The sequence below is a fragment of the Octopus sinensis genome, linkage group LG1 (genome assembly GCF_006345805.1).
Source record: "Octopus sinensis linkage group LG1, ASM634580v1, whole genome shotgun sequence".
Taxonomy (NCBI): domain Eukaryota; kingdom Metazoa; phylum Mollusca; class Cephalopoda; order Octopoda; family Octopodidae; genus Octopus; species Octopus sinensis.
In genome coordinates, this window is record NC_042997.1 from 92,397,791 (window position 1) to 92,424,762 (window position 26,972).

The 26,972-nt window shown below is 32.4% G+C and overlaps 1 protein-coding gene and 1 long non-coding RNA gene across 3 annotated transcripts in view; both read left to right on the forward strand.

Annotated features, from left to right (window-relative positions):
• The window catches only part of LOC115214865 (patatin-like phospholipase domain-containing protein 7), a 65,947-nt gene extending 51,077 nt beyond the window's left edge, over nucleotides 1–14,870 (forward strand). The window contains exons 25-33 of one of the 2 annotated variants that reach the window (XR_004999176.1): nucleotides 1,949–2,012; nucleotides 2,569–2,691; nucleotides 3,753–3,869; nucleotides 4,905–5,053; nucleotides 6,424–6,576; nucleotides 7,738–7,860; nucleotides 10,078–10,170; nucleotides 12,185–12,278; nucleotides 14,000–14,016. Coding sequence is in view for 1 of the 2 variants with exons in the window: in XM_029783899.2 (XP_029639759.1) it covers nucleotides 1,949–2,012; nucleotides 2,569–2,691; nucleotides 3,753–3,869; nucleotides 4,905–5,053; nucleotides 6,424–6,576; nucleotides 7,738–7,860; nucleotides 12,185–12,278; nucleotides 14,000–14,106; nucleotides 14,721–14,771 (981 nt within the window). In the remaining variant the exon portion in view is untranslated. Of the gene's footprint in view, nucleotides 1–1,948; nucleotides 2,013–2,568; nucleotides 2,692–3,752; nucleotides 3,870–4,904; nucleotides 5,054–6,423; nucleotides 6,577–7,737; nucleotides 7,861–10,077; nucleotides 10,171–12,184; nucleotides 12,279–13,999; nucleotides 14,107–14,720 lie in introns of those variants that run through there. The other variant, XM_029783899.2, reaches the window with a different exon arrangement.
• An 850-nt stretch (nucleotides 14,871–15,720) lies between these two features.
• On the forward strand, nucleotides 15,721–25,060 carry LOC118763420. Its single transcript, XR_004999180.1, has 2 exons — nucleotides 15,721–15,782; nucleotides 15,868–25,060. It is a non-coding gene; the product is annotated as an uncharacterized LOC118763420 (long non-coding RNA).
• The last annotated feature ends 1,912 nt before the right edge of the window (nucleotides 25,061–26,972 follow it).

The window sequence follows — 26,972 nt, forward strand, 5'->3', positions numbered from 1 at the left end:
ACCAGTCCTGTACTTGGGTTGAGTCTTCTCTATTTATATGTCTCTCTCTGAAAGAAATTAGCTGTGGTCAGATCTGGAGAGACTGGCTCCGCCAAGTCTAACAAAAGTACCCAAGATGCACCAGCTACCATGACAGCACCTCTTTAACTCTGCCAAGGAGTTAAAGGCCTAAAGAAATGTTTCAAATTTAGACATTTAAGTACTGTTTGTGCGATTGTTTTTAAAGCTGAATAGTTTTCCTAGTTGCTAATCATTAAAAAAAAAATGTCAATTTGGCAAAGTGAGGTAATCAAAATTATGTGCCTTATCCTGAAGCACAATTAAATGTCAGGCTCTAAAAGGAAAATTCAACAGTGAATGAAGTAGGATTCAAAGTTACTGTTAAGGCTTTCTTTAGCCTTATTTCTTTTTAAATCAGTATTATTTCGAATTATTAAATATTTTTAAATGCTGGTATGAACTTTTAGAAGAGGTTGAAGATTTAGTATTTTGTCAAACCCCACTTCCTATTTCTATTCATTGGTATTCTAGAGAAAAGCATAAGAGACATATTGTTTAATAATAATAATAATGAAATTATTGTATACAGTGCTCAGGTACTATATTGTGTAGTTTGTAATTCTTATTTATTAGACTTAAGTTTTTTGTTAGATATGTCATCCATGTATGTGTATGTTGGAGTGTATGCTTATATATTTCTGCCTGTAAGAGTTCTAGTTGGGAAGGGTGTCAAACAAGGAGACAACATCTCTTCACCACATCTCAAAATGGTCATCAGAGACAGTGATCAGAAAGGTGGTGTTAGCTTTAACAGCAAGTTCCTAACACATCTCTGATTTGTATGCATTGTGCTTATTGCAGAAACCTCAGATCAAATGCTAACCATGCTAATAGAGCTGAACCCCAAGAATTCAGTAATAGGCCTCAAAATAAACCACCTAAAAACAAAATGCATGCCATCTACAAATATAGCATATAGTTAAAAGGTGGTGGGAAGCAATGAAATTGAAGGGATAAAGGAATACATCTACTTCAGACGAGCTGTAAATATATCCTGAGACATGAAAGCTGACATTTCAGGTAGAATAAGAGCAGAGTGGAAGTTCTTTTGCTTTAATTAAAGATGTGCTCAAAACAATGCTGGACAAGGCTCTGCATGCCAATCTCTTTGATAGTACCATCTGATTGCCATTCTTATATGCAAGTGAGATGTAGGCTACAATGAAGAAGAAAGAATAGTGACTATCTGATATAGAGTTGCAGTGGAAAGATCCATGTTAGAAATATCACTGTGGGAGCATGTCCAAAATGTGGTAATTTGAGAACAGTGTAAAATGAAATATAGGATCATGGAATATATAAAAAACATTAGGTTGGACATTTTGCAAAATTAACAAATAATAGGTGGACTTGTGCAGTTGTCAAGTGGTATCCAAGAGATCAGAAGACCTCTAAGACAATAGGAAAAGGAGATAATCAAGGAAAGAATGAAAGCATTGTGACCTGTGATGTTTATGAATATCTGGTCAAGGAAAAGAAAATTATACTTTAAAATTTAAGTTTTAACTCCACAAGAAGCACTATCATTTTTGTCAATTTCAGCTAGATTTTCTTGGAAAATTTTTGTTAGTAAATTGCTTCATAGTCTCTAAAGCTCTATCAATGATCCATTTACAATATTGAAATTAGAGGTTATATATTTTAGGGTCTAAATCTTTTGAGCAGTAAGCCTACAAAATTATTGGATTGCTCCCACTTGAAATACTAACTGAACACTTTTCCATCAATTATCTCTACATGTCTAGACAGAGCTAATTGGGATGGCACAATAATCGTAGTTTATATTTTATTTATCACAATATCTCATTTTATATAGTTTTGTCTTTCTTTTTTAGCTTTCTCTATTCCTCTTCTATTTCCTATATATCTTTTTGAAACCTTTTAACAGGAAATGACTTCGTTATGGAAGAAAGTTCTTGATCTTACCTATCCTGTTACGTCCATGTTCACAGGTAAGACCACTTAATACGAGTCATTTTATTTGTTGATGTTTTTTAAATAAAGTCTGACAGAAGCATGACTTGATGGTGAGGAAGGAATAGTTTACACGGGAAGAAAATTTAAGTTAAGAACCAATTAAAATTTTAAGATACTCTCCAGGTATCTCTATGTATATACCTTAGTTTTCAGCATTTTTATACTTGTCATTACTGCTAATTAAAGTAATTAAAATAAGGTTCATATATATGCAAACACTTTGTAAAATGCGAATTTTTGCACTACTATTGACTTTTTCATAATTCTATATCCCAACACTTTCTCAGGTAAATAATAAATGTAAAATATTAAACTTATTTCTAGTTGGTTTATTTACCTCACACCATCCATATATAAATTAAACAACCACGGAGACATCATACAACCTTGTCTTAACCCCACCTTCACATCAAATCACTCACTTATTTTGCTACCCATTTTATTTTACGTTTATTTTATTATAATTAATTCACTACATTACATACACTTCCCAGTGTAGATATAATATAGTTTCTTACTATTCTTTTGTAGGATGTGCCTTTAATAAAAGTTTGGAAAATGTATTTAAAGATCGTCAAATTGAAGATCTTTGGATACCCTACTTTTGTGTCACCACTGACATTTGCTCTTCTTCAATGAGAGTACATACCACAGGTAAGGAAAACATTATTTGGTCTACTAATGTCTCTGAAATTAATGTGATACTTCATAATACATGCTCTCTTAACTTTAAACTTTATTTCAAGAAATAACTAGAATAACTAGATGATATATTACTGACTACAATTAAATGTAACTGCAGCCATTATTTATAACTTAAACAAAATATACCTTAAATTTACAAGAATTTCAGCTTTTGTGGAGAAAAAAATCAATGCAGATTATGAAATCCAGTTTTGTTCTATTTGATTGCATCAGCAACATCAATAGTTTAATGTCCATTTTTTTTTATGCTGGCAGGTTTTATGAAAGCTTTTAGAAAAACTTTTATCTTTGATGCTCTTGAATTTGATATTAAGTTGACTTAAGAGGCAGAGCAGGCAAAATGCTTAGTGGCTTTTCATTCATCTTTACATTCTGAGTTCAAATTCTGCCAAGGCTGACTTTGCCTTTCATCCTTTTGGGGTTGATAAGAAAAGTACCAGTGGAGCACTAGGGTTGAAGTAATCAACTTACCTCCACCCCTGAAATTGCTGGCCTTGTGCCAAAATTTGAAACTAATATTAAGTTGACTTAGTTTAATGTGTTTGACTTTTGATGACATGGCCAGAATACAAACTTCACTATAGTTATTGCACTTGACATACAGGCAAGTCACAATACTTGTTTCTCTCTGTCTAGATAAATGATGAATGAACACATTGGGTGATGTAGTCCTGTACTATGAACTCTTAAAGGATAGGATGGTACAACTAAAATACCTTTGATCGTATGCCTACTGGATTAAGGCTAACCTAATCCATAGTGTTGAATAATAATGGACAAAGAAATTTATATAACATAATCAAAAATGCTAACTAGGTAAAAATAGATTTAAAACAAAGTAAAATATGCTAAATTGTCATTAGTCTTCGTTAGACCAGCTTTTCTATGTTGTTAAGTATCTTTATTTGTTTTAATGCATTCTACTTTCACTCTCTTTTATATTTACCTATCAGTCATTCATTTATCTTTTAAATTTTGATGTGAGAGATTGTTACATTTTCTACTTATAGGTTCTCTTTGGCGCTATGTTCGAGCCAGTATGTCTTTATCTGGATACCTTCCACCTCTTTGTGATCCAATTGATGGCCATCTATTATTAGATGGTGGATATGTTAATAACCTTCCAGGTACGTGGCTTTCTATAAGCTTTTAATCCTTTAAAGTTTTCTGTAACTGAAGTATTTGATAAATTCTTAGTAAATTGGCTTAGAATATACAAGGTATTATTAGTTTAACTGGAAAAGTTAAACTAATGGTTAAGAAGTTCACTTTGTAACCATATGCTTTTGGATTCAGTCTCAATGCATAACAGCGTGAGTAAGTGTCTTTTACTATAGCCTTGGACCAACCAGTGACTTATAAGTGAATTTGAGAGACAGAAATAGAAGGGAGCCCATTGTATATATGTGACGTGTGTGTATAAATGTGTATGAAAGTTATTTCACATTTGTCACAGCTTGAGCAAAACAATGATAATATTAAAATTCCTTGTTGATATTAGGAATGGTATTTTGTAATCTCTTACTTGAAAATGCAGGTAAGGGTTTACAACAGGAAGAATAGCCAGCTGTAAAATCCTGTCTCATATAATTCCTATTCTAACCCATGATAGCTTGGGAAAACTGATGTTAAAACAAATTTCAGTTCAACTTTGCACTTTATAGAATAGTTTCACTTATTTTTAGTGATATACTACTGATAGACACAAAACCTAAAGGGGTCATAGAAAAAGTTTTTAAATGATGGTATTTGTTGCTAACATAGCAATTAGGAATTTCATTAGAATTTTAACTCCTTTGTAAATACCGCATTCTTTGATGTCATCTTCTAGTTCTTAATATTTGGAATATTTATCATAATGAATATTATTAACAGATACTCTTACTGTAGTGATTCTGTACATGTTTTTGAATATCATTACCTAAATTGAATAAATTAATCAAACTGTTATTGGATACTGTGTGAGTCTGTTCATTGTCTTGGGTGCTTGGATGGAGTGGTTTAGATTGTTGTATGTGTATCTATTGTAAACTGTCATCCTAGATAAGAGGAAAATAGTCTAGTTGTTTTTATTGATTTTGTCAGAAAGTAACAGCATATGATTATGACTAATACATTTATTTTATTTTTAATTTTCTTGTTTTCTGTTTTTTTTTTTCCAGCTGATGTGATGCGTGCTAAAGGTGCTCAAACAATATTTGCTGTTGATGTAGGCAGTCAAACTGAAGATGAACTCACAAATTATGGGGATGAACTCTCAGGTTGGTGGCTTCTCTGGAACCGCTGGAATCCATGGGCAAAAAATGTGAAGGTATGATTATATTTTCTTTGACTTATCCCCTCTCTATACTGGTATTTCCTATCAACTACACCTCCACCTTTGTTTCTCACTCACTACAGTCATCTCTACTCCCATCTCTAATCATCTATTACTCTTGCCCTTCACTCTTGGGAAACTACTCCCTCTCACCCCTAATCCACTGTCTGTATCCTTAATTATATACATCTTGTATTTTGAGATGCTGTGGCACCACATCATCACCAACTCCACCTTCTTTCCGGCTACTTCCACCCACCCAGTAGCCATGTATCTCCTCTTTTGCAGGACACTTGTGCTTTCCTTTCTATCATACTTTAGTCTTTCAATACCTGATATAAAACCAATGTCACCCACCTCAAATACTCCCAACTACTTAGTCAAGGGAGCTTTTTGTTTTCCTTGTTCCAGTCTTGCAAGTTACTTGGTAACCTCACTAGTGCTGGTAGCACAAAAAAAGCACTCAATAACACTGTAAGGTGGTTGGCATTAGGAAGGGCATCCAGCTGTAGAAACCATACCGAAGCTGACCTTGGAGCTTGATGTGGCCCTAGAGCTCACTGGATCCTGCAAAACTATCTAACTCATGCCAGCATGGAAAACAAACATTAAATGAGGATGATAAGAGGATTATATCTAAGCTCAATAAACCACCAAACTACATATCAATTTGTAATTCAGTTTTCTATCATTGAGTTTCTCTTTTTTCTCTTTTGTTACATAAGTGTAATGTAGGTATTTCAAAATATCTCATGGAGTGAGTGTGGCCTGCATAGTTATGGGCTGCCCTTTTTTTGGAAAAGCATAGCACCTGATTAGCCATCCTGTCAAAGATATGGCAAAGTCATGGGATTGCAGCATGGTAGTTATGAAGAGCTCAACTAAACCAACTGTGCATCTTACGTGGATGCTGAGTGCAGGAATTCTAATAGATCAATGGCCAGAATCACCAAGCTCTATCAAGAGAACAGCGGCAATGCATCTATAGGGGCGGTACCCATGGCTGTGTAATCAGCTAATAAAAGATCCACTATGGATCAAACTCCTAATTCAAATTAATAATAATGAAACTGGATGTCATAGGAATCTGTAAAAGTGGCAGAGAGGTGGGGAACCCCACAGAAGTGTAGGTGTTTAATCCTTTAACCAAAAACAGTATACAACACCAAGGATTAGCTACAAAGTATTGACACTCCAGCTGAAATTTTGACATTTTATTTGGTTAAAATTGATTATATGAGTATATAAAACCAAACCAAGGATTTAAAAAAATCCTTCCCCTTCAAGTGTTGAATGAATTTTGTTGCTGGTAGATTTCATGAATGGGTTGAGCTAAATGTTTAATGTTTGTGTTCATATTCCAGGTACCAGACATGAATGAAATCCAGTCTCGGCTAGCATATGTATCGTGTGTGAGACAACTTGAAATGGTGAAAAATAGTGACTACTGTGAATATGTGAGACCACCAATCGACAAATTCAAAACATTACAATTCGGAAGCTTTGATGAAATATATGCAAGTTTATTTAATTATTTAAAAAAAATAATTCATTTTTATTTGAAAACATATTATTATATCTAAATAGTGAGAAATCCCAAAAGGGTCTGTGGCATAACATTATTTGACAGGGTACTTAGCTTGGAGATAAGGTCTCTGTAGGTTAAGTCACTACTTCTCTGCATTGAGAGGTCACACAACAAACGTGATTAGAATGTCACAGGAAAGAATCATAAGACAAATTCTTCAAGCTTAACCAATTGGCAGGAGACCTAGGGGTATACGATGGTTGGGTAGTCACCATACTCTCGGTTGGTCATGCTTGGGAATGAAAAAAATACATTAAAAGTATAAGGGATCAAATTATCGATAAAAAAGAAAACCCATAACTATCTCACTAAGAAAATAAAGAAAATATAATGGTGTGGCATTAAGCAGCAGAAGATGGTGGGCGAGGGAATAACAGGTGGTCACACCTGAACAAATGGTGTGTTAAGCTATGCCTCATGGACATGATTGCAAAGGTGTTGCCACAAAAAATGGTCAGTGATACTTACTGCTGTAACCTGCCCACCTCACAGGGCTCTGTTTCAAAACAATCAAATCTGTTTCAAAACAAATATAAACCTCATTTTAGTTTCCATTCTTTTGATTTTGTATTTATTTTATAAACTGTTACTATATTACAAGAATCATTAATTTTTACAACTATAATAAAACTGCAAGAAGGTCTCACATTTACAGAATTATTAGAGTTCTAATCTTTCTGTGACTTCTTTCATGGTATCTAGTAGTAGATAGCAGATGGTATTCAGTAGTAGATATTGTCCTATGATGGACTTGTCCCATGATGCACTTGTGTCCTGTTTAGGGCAGAGTGTTGTAATCTCAGTATACCATGCAAACCAGATTAAGTGTTCAGATTGTAAATGTACATCTTTTGACTCTATGTAATATGATTGATAATAAAACAAAAGTATACATGACACTATATGCAAGGTAGTATGGCTACACCACTGTGGATTTTTCCTTTTTTAAAAAATTTTTTTTAGAGTACAATTGTTTTTATTAACCTAGTTTTTACAGGAATCTTTAACTATAGTAGAAAATAACAATCACTTCAAATGTTATGTTATATGTCTGATTTTTTTCCTCTCTCTCTGAAATATTGTCTTGTAGGAAGTTGGTTACCATCATGCTAAAACACTGTTCAGTGGCTGGATCAAAGGAGGAATTTTAGAAGATCTTTTCAAGGAAAAATCAGAAGAAAGAAAGTTCAAAAAGAAAGCATCGCCATTATTTGTAAGAATATCATTGAAAGATTTACTGTTTTTCTAATAGTTGCCATTTCTGTACATTTTTCTTAGCTTTGTATTGTGTGTGTATGTGTATATTTACATACATACGCACACACATAATGTGAAGTTTATTGACTTGTTACAAAACTGGAATTAGCAAATTAGTAAAATATTTTGTGTGTAGTGTCTTTTGTTTTTTTTTTATCCTTTTGTTGAGATATTTGAATTACTATTTTAAACATACCAATAAATTAACACCCTAAACTTACTTGTCATTTTGACTGACTTGCTTTGTCTTCGTATTCTCCTCCTCACTGGTCTTCTACTAGTCTCTTTTTGTTTCCTTTCTTCTTAACAATTGATCTTAAATGTTGAAACTGAATATTAACATAATGTAGTCTTATATATCCATTCAGTGTTGACTATCAGAAATAAAGAGTACTCAATACCATAGTAGAGATCAATATTTTGTTCAAATCATTGCTTCTCCGAGTTTTGCCCGTGGATGTACAGGGTCTTCAGCTTGGAGGAATGGGCTATGACCATGGCCTTGGAAGACCCTCTGAGACCAGAGATATTGTTGCAGTTAATGTTCTTCTTGAATAACTACAAGTTCATGATTGTTGTAAGGAAAATTCAGAGGGAGGACAGTCTGAGAAGGAAGGATTGAAAAGAAGTGAGGAAGGGGAAAGAGACAGTATGGGCAATGAAGAAATGTGAATGAATTTGGTAGGTCTGATAGAAGTGGCATGAGATCAACCACCTACAAGGAACAGAGGTTGTAGTAGTGATGGCAGAAGATACAAAATGAGGAAATAGCTTGTCTGTGGTCCAGGGGTTGTGAGCAAGTTCATGCCAATCAGTCAAGTGACCCAAGTAACCTTTTTTTTTTTGCATGAGGTTCATGATGGTATTTACAACTGCTCAATTCTAAACACTAGTCCTGGCACTCTTGGTCTTCCAGAAGGACTGGGAGATGTGATGATTTGCTGCACTTGATAAGATGCATCAAGCACATACAGGCTTGTCCTTCAGGTGCTGGTGCTACTTAAAAAGCACCCATGTTGGTGCTGCATTAATGCACCTATGCTGGTACTATGTAAATGCATCTGTGCCAGTGGCACATAAAAACATCCAGCACCTCTAAGTGGTTGGTGTTAGGAAGGGCATCCAGCTGTAGAAACCATGCTACAACACACAGTTCGAGTCTGGACAGCTCCCTGCTAGCTAGCACCATGTCAAACTATCCTACCCATGCCAGCATGGAAAGAGGATGCTAAACTATTATAATGACGATGAAACATTTTTGAAACTTGTGTGGCTTTGTTGCTAGCTGTTTTGGTAATAGTGCAACTGCTACAGTTGATGTTGATGTACACAATTGAATCACAAGAGCTTGAGGAAGTATAAATGTATGCTGGGTAACCGAGATATTATAGTGTTTGTAGTACAGTATAGTGTTGTTAATTTTGAAATTTTTATATTCTTGTGTCACCTATTTAAGATGTAAGCTTTTATTGAACATATACAAACCATTCACGCTGTGTCCATTGTATATTTATAAGTATGAGGTTTAGTGCTTTGTACAAGGTCCCTATTTAAAGGTAGTAAAGACTTTGAGTAATATTTGTTTGTTTTAGGAATGACATAGAAACCTCCTCATTATTGTTATTATTTTGAAAGTCTTCTGTTGCTCTGTTTAAGATGTAACAGGTTAATTTGTTTTAATTAAATGACTGTAGTCAGTTAATTTCAGTGGTTTTGATTGACTGTGAGTCATCTGGCAGAATTTGCTTTACACCAGAAAACAGTTATGATATTCTATCCTACAGATTGGGCGGGATTCTTACTTTTTGGGTCAAATTCTTCCAATCTTAGAATTCAAACCAATCAAATTCAGCTGCTATAAAATAGTTATATGAATTAACCTTTTGGGGTTTTCTGAATACTTTTTTCATAGCAACTAATTATACAGGAAATAATGTTTTTCTTAGTGTTGCTGTTTCATCCTTTTATATAAATACATCTTTGTGTTTAATACTAGCATTAGTATTATGATTGCGAAAGTGTTAAATCTGGTGTATTGTTCAGATAATTAGTATTACCTATTTGTTTATTGCATTCTTAAACATTAAAGTCTACATGATATCAGATATATGTAGTAATTACACACCCTCCCACACACACACTATTTTTATTCTGAAATTTTTGTACTCTTTAGCAGGCTGATATGAGCCTTTTACAAGGCAGGAAGTAAAGTGGTGATCCTAAAATTACAGGCCAAGGATATGTATCTACTCCATTCCAACTCCTAGTAAGGTTATTGATGCTAATGCTTCAGCTAGCTATTATATATTCATATAATATATACACACAAAAGTCCTTATTAGATCTTGTATTTTTGGATAAAACTATAAACCCTTTTCAGCTTTTTGCAGCTTTAAAAAAATCATATAACAATATGCACTTCTAAATCTTTTTATTCAATTTGTCAACAAGCAGATTTTGTTTTTTTAAATGTCTGACAAATATCTTGCATTTAACTATTTATGGGATACATAAAAATTGATTTCTTTTCCTTGCATGAACATTCCTACCATAGCTTATTTCAGCTGTCAGTTATATTCCAGTTGGTATTGGTTAATAATGAGCATAACTTCTGTTTTATGAGTTTTTGAAAATCATTTAAGCTTGGGTAACTTATAAAACCATTTGAGCATGTTATTTGAACCATAGAGCTTGTTATGAAGAAATATTGTGAATATTTTCTTTCTATTCTCCAACAGAATATAAGTAAATGATTAGAAATTGGGTGATGGGGCAAACCGTTGATCATGTCAACCCTATTACTTGACAGGTACATGACTTCCAAGTCATCTTCTCTTGAGACATGAAGGGTTTTAGAGAGGTGGGAAAATGTTAGTTATGCTATCCTTTCTTATTCACTGTATAAATTGAAATAAGCTAACCACAACTAGTAAATGAAATCTGGTCATAGAGTTGATTTACCAGAAACTTATTTACTCTAGAGTAATTGTAAATGTTTACTAAACCTCAAAAAGCTTCAAAGATTAGTTTAGCTCCAGTTTTATGGTCTTAAAGCAGATAGTGATCGAATATACTTAATAAAGTATTTGTGTTAATCATAACATTTCCACATAATCTGATAGCTATTTCTGATAGATAGGTAAAAGATAAAGAATTAAGTGTACTCCAAAATCACAAGAAGCCTACAACTTTCAAAATGGCTAATGAAAGCTATATCCACTTAACTATTTCTCTACAACTATAAGTCTTCTGTGCACATTGTCTCTTTTATGTACCGATTCTGTGTGTCTTTAAACACCATCATTACCAAATTTAGCAATGTAAATTAGAAGTTAGGCTTTAGCTGTGTTCCTTGACTCCCACTTGGCAGCTATATTACTTATATTGTTAATGAAATTGAAAAGGATACAAATCTTATACCTCTTAGCATTGTTCCTTTATAAAGCTCCAATTTTACTGTTTGGTTTAGAATTGATCCTGGAGAATACATTGTTAAATTCTATTGTTCTGCATTCCAATTTTACATTTTGCTTTAGCTTTTTTACAAAGTATATTTTCTTTCATATACACATATGATGTTATATTGTGTTATTCAGTGTCCAGTTTAATATTGGTTTGCTACAGTTTATATTCTTATTAATCTACATTTATAATTCCTTATTTTCTGCTTTCACCATATGGCAATGGCCTTTATATTTCTTCATTGTATTATATCTTGATATCCTTAGATTTGGTATGTGAAATGTATCTGAAGTTAATCATAAATCATTAGCCTTTTTTTTTTTTTCCTTATTTGTGAAATATTTAGTTATAAAAATGGAATGCATTCTACAAGAGGTACCTTATTTTCATAACTTTGAACTTTTATCATTGATTAAATAATTTTGTTCACTCTTATCCTGTCATCCAGTGAAAGAATGTCAGAATGAATGATTGTGGCAACAGAGAAAACACATTTATATTGAAGCAATGGCAAACAACAATCATTTATTTATCTTTACATCTGTTTTTAAATGAACCCAGTAATTATAATGTTCATTGAACTTTATGGATTTTTTTAGGGCAGGAACAATGTCCAAGATCTTTTCAGGCCTTCTTTGACACTGACCAGATTCTATAAAAATAATTGTCTATTGTGTTTTATGAATTTATCACATTCCATTTGAATAGTTACACAAATGATCCACAATGGATAATACAGTAAAAAGCATTAAAGAGAAAAATAGTGCTCTGTCTGTACTAGAGATTTTTTATTCAATTTTGCTCTATTCTTTTCTTAGCCATCAATGCCTACTGTGGCTAATTTCACTGATCTTGCTGAATTGGTCAGCAAGATAGAAGATCATGCTGTTAACTATAGTTCTGAGAGTGAAGGTAAGTATATTATCTTTTATTTATATATAGTTTTACATGCATTTTTTTTTTATTTTGAGAATAAATCTGGTGATAGGTTGTACAAATTTTGAATATATTATAGTTACTGGTAACTGGGTAAGCTATTGCAAACTCAGCAATATGTTAAACTTTGGACTATTAGTCTAGTCATTGGCTGTACTGAAAACTTTTAACTTCTTTAACCTCATGACCTTGTTGTTAGTCCAATGTTTTATATTCAGGAACAAATATGAAAAACATTCCTGAACACTCAGTATTTTCCTTTTGTACTTTGATTTCGATGTTTTCTTTTGACAATGGCAACCAACTTAGCTGTAACTCCAGTTTGGTTTTCTGTGATTATTTTGTGGAAACTGTTACAGTATGTAAAGCAACTATATTCTTAAGATAAATGTATTATTAAGGTAGAAGGGGTAGACTCAGGAAGACATGGACCTAGGTGGTGAAATATGATCTTCAATTGTTGTGCCTCACAAAAGCAATGACATGTGACCGAGACTTCTGGTGATTTGCTGTACCTGAGAAAATCTGTCAAGCTAAGTGAATTGTGGTCATTGCCATTGACATGTGCTGGTGACATGTAAAATACCCAGTACACTCTTTAAAGTGGCTGGTGTTAGGAAGAGTAGCTAGCTGTAGAAACCAAGCCAAACAGATGACTGGAGCTTGGTGCAGCTCTCCAGCTTACCAGTCCTAGTCACACTGTCTAACCCATGCCAGCATGGAAAACAGATGTTAAATGATCACACACACACACACACAGCCTTCTCTCAGTTTACATCTACCAAATCCATTCACAAAACTTTAGGCATCCTCAGTTTTAAATAGAAGTCACTCAAGGTGCCACACAGTGAAACTGAACCTGAAATCACTGGTTGTGGAGTGAACTTCTCAATACAGCCATGCCTGCTCTCAAATAATGTAGGAGTGGCTGTGTGGTAAGTAGCTTGCTTATGAACCACATGGATCTGGGTTCAGTCCCACTGCGTGGCACCTTGGGCAAGTGTCTTCTACTGTAGCGTCAGGCCGACCAAAGCCTTGTGAGTGGATTTGGTAGAAATCAGTGCCTGAAAAACCACTGAAATGTGGCTGTTATATTGCTACTGGACATCTTCCACTGAAGAGACTGAGCAGTTTGAAATCACATGATCTGGCAGTTCTGCTCGTAGCAGATGATTCTTGTTTGACAGTGATATAAATATAAATGCTTTTATATACCATTCACTTGTATGAGAGATCCACTCATGGTAAATAATGCAGAATTTTGTGTTCTAATATAACATCAACGTTAAGTTGGACATAAAGATTGCCTTTTGGCATTTGTACTACTTCTGTTGCTATCAATTATTTTTTAATAAGTCTACTGGATCTATGTGACATTGGTGCCTGAAACAACACTGAAATTTCAGATACCATTGATAGCGAGATTTAGCTGTTATGTTGCTACTGGATGTCTACCACTGAGGAGACTAGGTAGGTTGAAATCATGTGCTCTGTCAGTTCTTATACCCATAGCAGACGATTCTTGCCTGCCAACAATATGCTTGCTTTTATGCACCATACATCCATATGAGAGGTCCTCTCAAAATAATATAGTATTCAGTGTTCTAGCAAAATATCTGTTAAATTTGGACATATGTATAATGTATGTATATGTCGTAGTAATAATTTGTTAAATTGTTTAATTTTTCCTACAATAGAGGAAGTAATTCATGAAGAAGAGTTTGATGATAGGCACAATTCTCCTGGCTCAACCTCATCAGAAGCTGAACCTTTACCTGAAGAAGAATTAGTGACAAAACCAAATGTAAGTTGACTTTGTTTTCCCTATTGAAAAATTACATAATTTTTTTTTAATGATTTTAGCTCTGTTATAACTTTATAATGTAGATATCTCAGAGATATTTGAGTAGTCAGCAGATTTAGACATTGAAATTGGAAAATAAATAAATAGATAAAAAAAATAAAGAAGAAAAAAGAGAGAGAAATTATATAAGCTTAATTAGAATCTGTAATGATATGGATTGAATTTCCTGAGCTTAGTGATTGAGATGACTGCCTGTCAAATTATATTGACATTGCTTTAAATGTAAAATAGAGGATTCAGAAAAAAGAAACATCATTTTCAACAGCATCTTCTAGTGGAATTAGAATTGTCAAATAGTAAATACAGACAGCTTACAAAGTGAAATAAGTTAGTTAGCTGTGAGGTCTGATTTCATGCAAGACTCTCCATCAGAACAATAAGAAATTATTAGTAAAATTAAATAATATGGAGCATTTATGGTTATTTTCCTTTATTCATGTTTAAAATATGTTCATTTTGATTGCAAAAGTTACGGTAACATTGTCAGTGTGTTGCATGTATTTGATTTGTTTTAATAATCATCAATTTGTGGTACTCTTATTTTCTCTCCCCAGAATCCAGTAAGGCAAAGAACTTCACATACAAAGAAAAAGTCTTCCACTTAACATGCTACCCAATTTCCAATGAAGTGATCAGAAAAAAAAAGCAAATACAAAAAAACAAAACAAAACAAAACAAACAAACAAAAACAGCCTGATGTTTGAGCAGATGAATGCTGTTTATTTTCTATTGTAAATTGATTTCACCAATATGTCGACATTGTCCTATCTGGAGCAGAATTAATGGTGCAGATTATGGCTTGGAATTCTCAGAAAGTGTACTCAAACTTTGAAATTTACGGAGAAATGATGGGTGCTTCTTTTCTATATCTGGTGGAATAATCTTCACAAATTTTGAGAGATAAGTGTATTTTGACAATAAAAACTGCAGATATACATTTTTTTTTCTTTCAAAGATTCATTTGAGAGATGATTGGAGTGGATGAGTCAGAAAGAAGTTTATAACTGAACTGTAGTTAACCATGGTTATAGTCAATACAAAAGGAAAATTGAATGAAATTAGATATATTTACAAACCTGCACAACTTCAAAAATTGAAATATAAAAAGAGAAAAAGCTTGGAATCATAATATGTGGAAGGACAATGTGTGTTCCAGAAAGTTCAGAGTTTAGACATTTAGATTTGTTGTACTTGTCAACTGTGGGTGTTATGATCCTCCTCTCCTTCCTCTGTCAATATAAGCAGTTTCCTTTTGAGTAGAAGACTGTTGTTTGTTTGAAGCATCACAAAATGTACAGAAAATCAGTATGTTATAGGTGATAGCAATGTATACAGAACATTAAATATAGACAATGCCAATTTAGAACCATTACCTGAGAAATATGTAATTAGTATTGATATTTCTAGTTAAAAAAATCTATGTCTAAGGCTTTCAAGAACCAGAGCCTTGTGAGTGGATTTGTTAGACAGAAACTGAAAGAAGTCTAGTGTGTGTGTATGTAGTCTGTGTTTGTCCCCCACCACTACTTGACAACCAGTGTTGTTGTGTTTATGTCCCTGTAACTTAACAGTTTAGCAAAAGAGACTGATTGATAAGTACCAAACTTTAAAAAAAAGTTCTGAAGTCAATTCGATTGACTGAAAATTCTTCAAGGCTGTGCCCCAGCATGACTGCAGTCTAATAATTGAAACAAGTAAAAGAAAAGATATAAATTACTTGTCCATTTGTTGGCATTTTCAATGCTTGTATATGATATCCTCATTATCACATATTTAAAGATATTGAAATTTAGGGTTGTGCTTTGTGTTTCATGGTCTAAGTATCAGTGTGGGGTGACACATGCATGGAGAAATTGGGTTAAATATTATGAATTATGATATTCATATAATTTATTGGCACCCGTTCATTTCAAGCCAATTGTTAAATCTACCCACAGCTCTAAATTTCTCTCAGGACTAATGAAATATTTATGAGGTAGTATTTCAGTATCCTTATTAGGGTTGTTTTTGATATTTAATGTTCTATCTGTATTTCTATTGTCTACTACAGCACACTGATTTTCTTTAGACTACTTTGATACATGCATTTGTGCGTGAGAGAGAGAAATTCATAGTCATCAAGTTAGATAACCCTTTGCTATGTTGTTCTTATATATTTTAACCTTCTTTGATCCTTTGCTAATAACCTCAATGTAATTTTTCATCCTTTTCTGAATAATCTTCAATATTTGTTTCATATATGCAGATATCAATGTAATTGCTGTATCCATGCACTTCTGCTGGTGTGAGGATTAAGGAAAATGTGGAATGTCTCTGTCCTCCTAAATTTTAATTTCTTATTTTTTAACACAGCCTATGTATATATTTTTTACAGCTGTCTTCATTTCCTTGTCGAATACATTTGGTTATCCTCATAAGCTTAAATTTAATTCACTAAAAAATTCTAGTGTTCTTTGAGTGACCAAAATGAAATAATTACTCTGAAGAATTTGCACTTCTTACAGTAAAAATTTATTTCTTATAGTTCCAATCTTACAAGTTTTTGCACGATTTCTTTGTTTCAGGAAAAAATATTTTCGTCTAGTGTTTGATTGTGACACACGGTGTGATATCACAAGTTATTGTTGATGTGACAAAACCTGATGTTATTGTTTTCTGTTGCTCACCACTTGGGTGAGTTTGACAATTAACTGTGTTTCTTTGTTCAATTGTTTGTTCATTTTATGTCCATTTTTCCATGCTTGCTTGGATTGGATGAATGTGTTTTGAAGTATTGTTTTTACAGCTGGATTTCTTTTCCACCACTAACTCTTATCTGCTTTTTAAGTAAGGAATCTCTTATTTAACATAGTTTTGAAGGCACAAAGTGCCCTATGATTTGTTAGTAGAGGAAACTGACAACCACATCGCTCATTGTACCATATAGGTGATCACAGATTATAAAGTAAAACATACACACACACACACGTGTTTCATTGATGGTCATCTTTCAGTTTCTGTTTATTAAATCGACTCACAAGACTTTGGTCATCCTGGGGCTATTGTGGAAAACACTTGCCGAAGGTACTGCTCATTGAGACTGAACCTAGAAACATGTGGTTGGGAAGTAAACTTCTCTATCATACAGCTATTCCTATAAATCTATTTTAATGTTATTGAATATCACTATCCTCAGAGTGGCACAGAGATAAGTAATTAAATATTTAACCACTTTGCAATTTAAATATCTCGTGCTTTTGTTTTAGATACAAAATATGTGGCTGTTGGTCTGCTGAAATTTGTTTTTTGATCTATCTAATATTCCTTTATAAATGACAACATTCCATTTTTGTGTTCTGTCCTTAAATGTAGCATAAACATGTGGCTGTTAATAGTTGTTGAAGCTTTAGTTATATTTAATAGGTCAAGTCATGTAGAAATTTCCTTGCCAGCTCAATTTTTCCCTCAATGCAGAAGAGGCTGGTATTTTATATAAACATTTAGTGTTTGAGTTGTTCAGCCCCAGGTCAACCCTAAATGAACCCTAAACGTTATGCGTTTCCTTTAAGGGAAATACAAGGACTGCTTTATCCAATTTGCCCTTCCATTTTTAAAGACAGTAGGTGTTGAGGTGTGTGAGGGGGCAGGGGTGGGTCAGAAGTGACTACTATTTCTAACAAATCAAGTGACTACATCAATACTACCTCATCAGCTCATATCTGTTAAGTAGTTGGAGTGATGCTCTTTATTAACACACAGTTTGAAAGTATATTAAAACATTTCCCTTTTTCAAATATTTCATATCTTGTTGAACTAAGGATGTTTCTATCATATAAGATTGCCAAAGTTTGATTCCCAGTGTTACCTATCCTTTGATTTCATAGTTATTCTTGCTCGTTTCTTTGGTTTGCAAATTATCCTTTTCCCAGAAGGCAAATTTCTGTTGCGTTGGTTAAAAAAAAGAAAAAAAGTATTATTTCTTTTTACTGTATTTCCTTCTAGCTGTCACTCAGTCGAGTCAATTAGATTGAAATTGGTAGAGTTACGTCCCTTGCCCTGAGATGCAGCATTGACTTCGGTAATATTTCAGCTCCTTAAAATCAAAAATGTATAAATTTGTTACTACTATAATATTTTTGAATAACTTCTGCTATAATATTCGTGATAGTGTTTGTCATTTAGTAACTTGTAGAGTGTAAATACCATTTTTTGTTTGTTTTTCACATTTAATAAATTTTAGCTTTCAGAAATGTTTTCACAAGAAGCTGGAGAATATATTTTTGGTACATATTTCAAAATTTTAAATGAGTTTTGAATGATTGGTTTTGGAAATAAGTAATTCTTAATTATATTTCCATATTTATTTGTTAAATATATTAATGATTATGTTATTCTATGTGTCTCATTTAAACCTTATTGTTAAGATTGGCAAACCACTTTTGTGAGAACATTCTTATATTTTGTGCCTTTTTGAAGAGGCTAATAAGAATCTTTTCTGCATCAGCCTTCTCTAGATCCTATCCCTGCTTCATGATCAGGATCCATCTTTTTATCGATCCCTCCCATACACATACATTGGGAAATATATATATGTAAAGGATAGTATGATATTTTACTTTGATGGCTCCACTAAACTACTAAATGATATAAGTAAGAGGGATATCATTTAGTAGTACATGTTAAAATTAGAAAAATTTATGGCTGTGTAGTTTAGAAGTTTGCCTTGCAATAATGTAATACCACAATGTCATACCTTGGGCATGTATTCTACTAATGTTTTAGGTTGGCTGAAGCATTGAGTGACATTTAAAAGAGTAGAACTGTGCAGTTTGTTAGATGTGTCCGTGTTTAGCATGGAATTGTTAATTTGTGCCAAACAAAATTACTTTGGGGTCTTTGATTCCATCTTGGTTACTTCCTTTTATTCTCAGATTGACTTTGCCATTCTACCTATGTGGTTTTTTAAATAAGTATCATACAAAGTACTGGGTTGATACAATAAACTAAAACCCTTGAAGGCAATACCTTGCATAACTGCAACTGAATAATTGAAATCAGTAACAGAATATCTCTGATACTGATGTAATATTACATTCTGAGGTGCAATGCCATCGCAGTTTTTTCTTGCAGTAGGAATACAGACTCTAAGATTTTATCAAGATTATCTTAATTCCATTTATTTGTAGTGTGATCTTTACATTTCTTTCAAAGTCTACCCTACAAATTTATTGGAATATCAAAAGGCAGTGTTCTTTTAATGAAAACAAAGATGGTGTCATTTGTCCTGGTTTTGTGTGAATATATCTATGTATATGCACACTAACAGAAAAAAATTCCTTCTAATCTAATTTGGTTGTGTTCTGGTGTGATGTGATTCTGGACATAAATGTAACAAATCACATTTTTGGTGATATTTTACTTGTATCGGGAGTCTGTCGTCTTTTATTGCAGAATAAATTTCACTTAATGGTAATGTTCTTCTTTGTGATATTCAACCAAGAATTTTGGCTATTATTTTTGGAATAATATGCAGTAAGATGAGGTTGAATGTGTTTGGTATTCTGTTTCCATTTTACATGGATGGGTGATTTTGCTTTATTAAAGGAAATATTTTTACATAATACCTTTTGCACTCTACCATGAAGATGGAATTGAACCTGTTGTCAGTCAGAAAACTAATGCAGGGTTATTTGCATTTCATGGGTTGCAATACATTAGATGTAGTAAGGTTTGAACTCATGACCATGTAATCAATAGTGCTATTCCTGTCTTTTGTTTACATGTATTATTTTGAAGAAACTGTTTGAATTGGGAATCGTTATGCGTTTCCTCAAGGTACTAGATGGCTGGATTGTTGGAGTATCAGACAGAATAATTTGTAGTCTGTCTTAGCTCTTTACATTTTGAATTTAAATCCTGTTGAAGTCAACTTTGCCTTTCTTCCTCTTGTAGTTGATAAAATAAAGAACCAGTCAATGATAATGACTAACACCTCGCCCTCAAATTTCAGGCCTTGTGTTGTGTCTATGCTAGAAACAGTAATATATTTCCTAGTTATAATTACAAGATTAAATTAACCAATCTTATTACATTTGCCATAATGCTTATGCCATTGCTTCACTCTTAAGATCAGAGACAACATTTTTGCATTGGGAATGCACTTTCTCCTCATAGCACACCAATTTGTTTTTTCCAATGCTATTTTTCTTTTCTTTTTTTATTTAATATTTGAGCCTTCTTGCTTCTCTCCTGGGAAAGAGAACTATTGGATGTCTTCATGGTTCATTTAATTCTTATTTAAAGAAACCTTACTGTTTTATGTTTCTAGGTTTCATAATTATAATCTCATCATTTTTATTAAGGTGTCAATAAAACTGAGATAAATGGTATAGTTATAATGGATAAAACATGATTAGTATGTTTTAATGTTATTAGCTTCTTAATCTTTGCATTTTAATTCGTCTTCATCCTGCAGTCATGTGTTATCTAATAACTATGTCTGAGTCTCCTGATAATAGATAAAGCATGATTGCTTTATGTAAAATAGCATTCTTTACAGATTTCTAAAATCCTAAAGCATATGAAAATATTTTGATTGGTGATAAGCTTTGCATCATATTTGGTTAGTTCTGAAAACATGTTTGGTCATCAAGGGATAGCAAATGTTTTATATTTTCTTTTTTTGTGATGTTATATATAAACTGAAAGAGTGAAAATAGTGAACTTGGCTAATATAATTATTGGCAATAGTTTTAGTTTTCTTTCATTTGTGCAGTCATCAGAATTATTTGATTGAAATTTTAATAGAAAACATCCTCACCATTTAACATCCATACATGTACATGTATATTTTACATTTTGTTTCCATACTGTCATGGTTGGAATTATTTGTCCATTTCAAGTATCTAACATTTTTACTAAATCTTGCTTCAATTGAGTTAGTACTTTTAACTATATTATTCTTTTGCCTAAATTAAGATGTTATTTGTTGTAATTGGATGACAGCCAACACTGCCTGCATCACCTGCCTGCCACCCATAACAGCTTCAGCTTTACAGATTCCCAAGGGGTCTCTGATTCTTCCAGTTCTGGATTTTCTATGATATAACATTTCCACATATAGTGATAATTAAGCTAGTGTTTTAAGGTGACCCCTACCTCTCATACATTTGTTAAGACACTATCTCTAGAAGGGTTACCAGCCAAATCGTAAGAGGCCCTCTTCTCTATGAGACAGACTGCTGTACACCAACCTAATATTTGTTATTGAACAAATATATTTACTGCTAGCTGCCATTTCTATTGTTAATCAATCAGTTATTATGTGAAATCTGTTGACTATTCACAAACTGATATAAGCAGTTATTTTTTAACCCTGCCTCGTGGCATGGAAGATGGCTATAGTATTAACATTTCAATAAAATGTTTTCAGCCAAAAATCTTCAGTAAATTTTATATGATAAAAAAACAAACAAAAAGTAGTGTCTCATGTCTGTGAAAAAGGCCAAAATTGGCTGATGTATCACAGAGTTATTTTGTGGTAAGGTTACAAGAGATGATGGTGGTCAGTCACCGAAACATTAGCCATTTGTTTGCGTGTGTGAATAACATATATAATATGAAAATAAAACACTTTTGATAAAATCTGAATTGTTCATTCAGTTGTTCATTCAGTTGTTTATAAATGAAAGCAAGTGTCATCACGTGGCTTACTGACCTTTGTGAGCTTAAGACACAGCTTTATTTCAAATCTTCATTTCTTGTTGAATTGTTTTGTTTCCCATATACCCCTACTGCTCCTATTGTTCAAAATTCACTGTTTCTCCTTGCACAAAGCTAGCAGAATTTATCAACCATAGATTGATATCTCTCATTAGGGAATGTCAAGGAAATGACTTTATTTGATGAGATGGATATCTTAGGATTGATATAAATAAATGTGCAGTCTTTTCAATATTTTTTTGAAATAAAGGTAAACAAAACATAAAGACTTGTGCCTACTGAACTTCTTTCTTATAGCTTCCTACATATTCTGTGGAAAATTATTTGACTGCATTTTAACGTTTTTCCATAACACATTAATACACAACATATACTCCACAGAAGCTGAAGGCAGGAAAAGCATGCATGTACATCATTCTCATATTCTTCCTTCCCTATAAATTTGAAATTTTGTGCCTAATCATATAAGATCAATATTCATGTTACATACTATTTTATTTTCTATTTGTATGTTGATAAAGATACCATGGTTAACTTTCTCTTTTTTGTCATTCAACTCTACCATCAACTTCACTAAATGCTTTATACCCACAATTCCACTCACAAAAACCTTTCACTAATAACTAGTACTGTTTACTTTTCACTGGTTCCACTTGCTTCCACAGTTGACAAATTTGTAAAATCTTATAGCTGAACACTACTAGACCCAAATATCCAGTTGTATTTAAATTGTTACCCCATGTAATGCTTCCTTTTTGAAAGGATATCCTAACTCTGCCAATAGGGATTCTTTTCAAATGGAGTATGAATGCAGCTATATGCCATAATCCCCTAGAAAGACTATTTTGGTTCCTTTATTACTCAGTTACTTCTACATTATAATTCATGTTTTACAGAGGTAATTAATAAACAAGTCTGAATGATTTATTTCATGAGTAAAGTGTTCAGAACCACTGCATAGCTATTTTTTTTTTTTTTTTTTTCATACATACCACATCTCAACTACAATCTCTTTCTCTCTCACACACACACTTTCTTATCTCTATCGCTCTCTCTATCTGTTGGATGTCTGGAATGCAGGAAAATAAATAAGATATTAAACTAAGATGGTTAACACTCTTAGTGTCAATATTTTAAATTTCACTTTTGAAACTTTATATAGATATAAGCAAATAGATTTCTAAATTCATCATTTTCCTTTTTCTCAATTTATCCTGATGTGACTTGTCATTAAGTTTCTTTTTTTGTGTGTATGTATGTGTGTGTGTGTGTTTTGTTTTTCCTTTTAATTCTATAATCTATATTTGTGTTTACTTGCCTGAAAAGCAGAAAAAAAAAAATTATTATTTTACACTTGCAATTTTATTTAATATTGAGTTAATTTGAACTAATTATTCCTGAATTTCCTATATTTCCTATAATTTGATATCTGCTTCAAAGACTTTCACATTCCCTTTTAATATAGTAGTGTGTCTGTGAGTATATATTTGTCTGAGCAGATAGTGATGTTGGTTCAGCTATGTACACATTGTTTGTAATCACCACTCCAAAAGAATAACTATCTTCCATCAAACAAACAAACAGAAGACCCAAATAATACATGATTTTGTATGTTTTACATAAAACCATATACTGTTGGTTTTATATATGTGAGTAGACCTATTAAAGGTATTTTAACAGTAACATTTCCATCTTTTCATGTATTGGGGACTATATTTTTGAATGTATCTTTAAGATTGTAGGATGTGATTTGAGGGCAATTTAGTTGCTATTTCTTGTAAGTCTTGTTTATCACATGGTGGCTTCTCCCAAGTTTATTCTACAGCTGGAGTTTTTTGTTCTTATACTTACAATCAGAGGTTGTGATACAGTTGTCCTGACTGTTTTTTATCTCTTCACTATGTGTTTTCATTTAGTGCTATAAAAGCAACAATTAATTACCAGTTCTATGAACCTGTGAAGTTCATAGTAAGATTAACTCTATTATAGATTATCAGCCACATGCAAAATTTTATCTTTCCTCGTCCACAGTGGTCCTCGGTTATTTTGGCTCAAACATTCCCATTTGATTTTGTAAAATCAAGCCCCTTCCCTGTCCCCTCAACATCACATTGCACTTATACAAGTATACTACTTTTGGCATCTTTATTTTAAGGAAATATTTGTTGCTTATTAAGGTGCCATAAGAACAATAATGGTAAATTCTAATTTATATAAATTTTAATTGGGTTGGAGAAAATCACATCTTAATATAAATCTGAAGAAAGACGGTGAGCTGGCAGAATTAACACACCGGTCTTTATGTGCTGGATTCAAATGCTACTGGAGTTGACTTGACCTTTCATCCTTTTGAAGTTATTAAATAAGCAGTAGTTGAGCACTGGGATTGATTTAATCAACTTAGCTCTTCCCCTGAACTTTCTGGCCTTGTGCCAAAATTTGAAACCAATATAAACCTGAAGTAATCAGAGTATATCTAGAGAATATGCTCAACTTGTGGGAGTGTTAAAACTTTAAGCAAGTGGAAAATAATAGTGATACCATATGAAGTACTGTTGTGACAGAGGATGTGGTAGCAAACCCCTTTATCTGTAAATATGGGAAAATAACTTATGCAAAACAATATTCTTCACAGAAATGAAATTGTAAAATAGCATTTTGAGATCAATTTAGAAATGATTATGAAAATTGTACAATGAATGGCAAAAACAGAAAAGATGTTTTCCTTCAAATATGCAGTTATGTCTTGATGTCTGCTAACCATAATAGTGTCCCCTTAAGTTCCACAGTCAGTTATGTTAGTAGAATTTATTTTTTTTATCCAGAAAAACTTCTACAATTTTAATGTTAAAAAAACCCCTTGCAATTTGTTGGTGTTAACAGAACAAATAACTCTACAGCACTCTTGATAGGGAGCATAATGCCCATGTACTCAAAGTAATAACTCATTAGCCCTCAGAATAGTTTCAGCAATTTGCAGAATAAACTGTTTCTCTTTTTGGAGTGTATTTCATATCAAGAGACATTTCACCTTTCATGTAACAGTGTAATTACTGATTAGGATACGTCTGATTATCACCATAAGATTGAGAAACAATAGACAGCATTTCTGAAAAAATGATTCACCAAAGCTCTGTGACTTTCCCAACTTCAGTATGAATCTAGTTCTCAAATTTCCCTGATTTAAAAATTTTTTTAAAAATTCCTAATGTATTTAACCTGTTTCTGAATTTGTTTGTTTGTTTGTTTGTTAAATCCTAGAAGTATGGTCTTTGAACATTTATCACAGCTGTTTATACAGATGATCTTTCATAGTCTTATTGAAAACTTTGTACTGGCAAAGTAAACTTAGAGGTAATAGAGGGTCTTATGGGAACAGGGCTCATAACATAAATGATAGAAAAATTGAACCTTTTTTCTCATTATTAGATGCCATTTTAGGGATAGAAGTTTTCAAATTAAAAATTACATTCAAGCAATCTGATTACTAGCATTGCTGTTTTGCACTTAATTTCAAATATCTATATATATATATATTACATCCTTACATCCTATATAAACAAACATAAGCTTGTCTTTTTAGCAGTATTGAAATGTATAGGAAGATATATATTTTTTTCAATGCATAAATGCTGATAGAACAGCAGAGACAGGATAAAATCCTTACAGAGAGGAAAAATTTGTCAGAATTTTATCCTGTCTCTGCTGTTCTATCAGCATTTATGCATTGAAAAATATATCTTCCTATTTGAACCATATTTATATATAATATATATATTTATATATACTGTGTGTGTGTACTAGCTATGCATGCAGACTGTCAGCAGTCATCTGCTACTTTAGATATGCTGCAATGTGTGTTTATTTTTGTACATTTCTTTGTACTTAGTGACTTGGTTAGTAATATTAAAATATTGTCATCCATTGGCTTAAGATTATACAAATGATTAGCTCAGTTGTCCTATAAACAATTAGTCACCCAATTGAACAGAGTGGCTGTAATTATAATGATGTATTTGCACATTAAAGTTATTTTATTTAGCATTTTGTATCCTTTGCATGATGTAATATCTCCCTGTTATTTAGTAGAATAACAGAAACTGTTTCCTGTTTAGAATAGACACAATAATTTATTTTCATGTAAAGCATAGTGTAAAAATCTGAATCTAGTTGAAGATTACCATTCTGTAATGTATTTATGGAAAGGTTTATTTTTTTACCTTTTTCTCCTATTATTTGCATTAATCTCCAATGTAATACACAAAGGTAAAGGTTCAAATTTAGTTAAAATTAATAATTCTATTCTTTATTGCTAAAATATATGACTAAAAAATATTTGTACTTGGAAAAGCATGTTTATACATTTTATGAGTTCTGTCCTGTCTTATGTGTAATGGCCCTTCCCTTTGATATACACTGCCCCATTCTCTAAATTTTCTATAATATTCTCAAGGATCTGTTACTGTCCTGTTTGAGAATTGCTGGTCTATGTATTTGTGTATTTTCATTCATTAACTGCTTTCTTCATTTCAATAAATGCTATGAAGCGAAGGAGAGGAAGATATTTTCACTTTTCAAAACCATGAAGTAAATTTGTTTACATAGATGTCTTTATTAATTTTTTTTTTTTTTTTCTTTTGTTTATAATTTCATGACTAACAGGAAAAGATAATTTTTATCAGAAAAGTGAAAACTTTATAATAACAGTATTCTGAAAGATACTCAGTTATACTTGCTTCATCTAGTCTGCCAATTATTCTAATGGTTTTTAAATTAAATGTTTATCAAAATCCTTGCCATTTTGTCTAGATATATATTTTTTTCCTTCCTTTTCATTTTTGTAAAATACTGATGTTATATTTAAAAAACAAAATGTTTGTTTAAAGAATTAAAAAAAAAAAACTTTTGCTTTAAGAAATGCAATTCATATATAATACATCTTGGAATCGTTTTTTTTTTTTTATCAATATTTGTTTTTAAAAATAAGTTTTGTTCAAATTTTAAAGGTTTAAATGTCTAAAAACTCAAAGAATGGATTCTGTTTACATTCTGATAGGCAATGCAATTCCTGTAAATACCACACAGTTATTACTGATGTATTTATA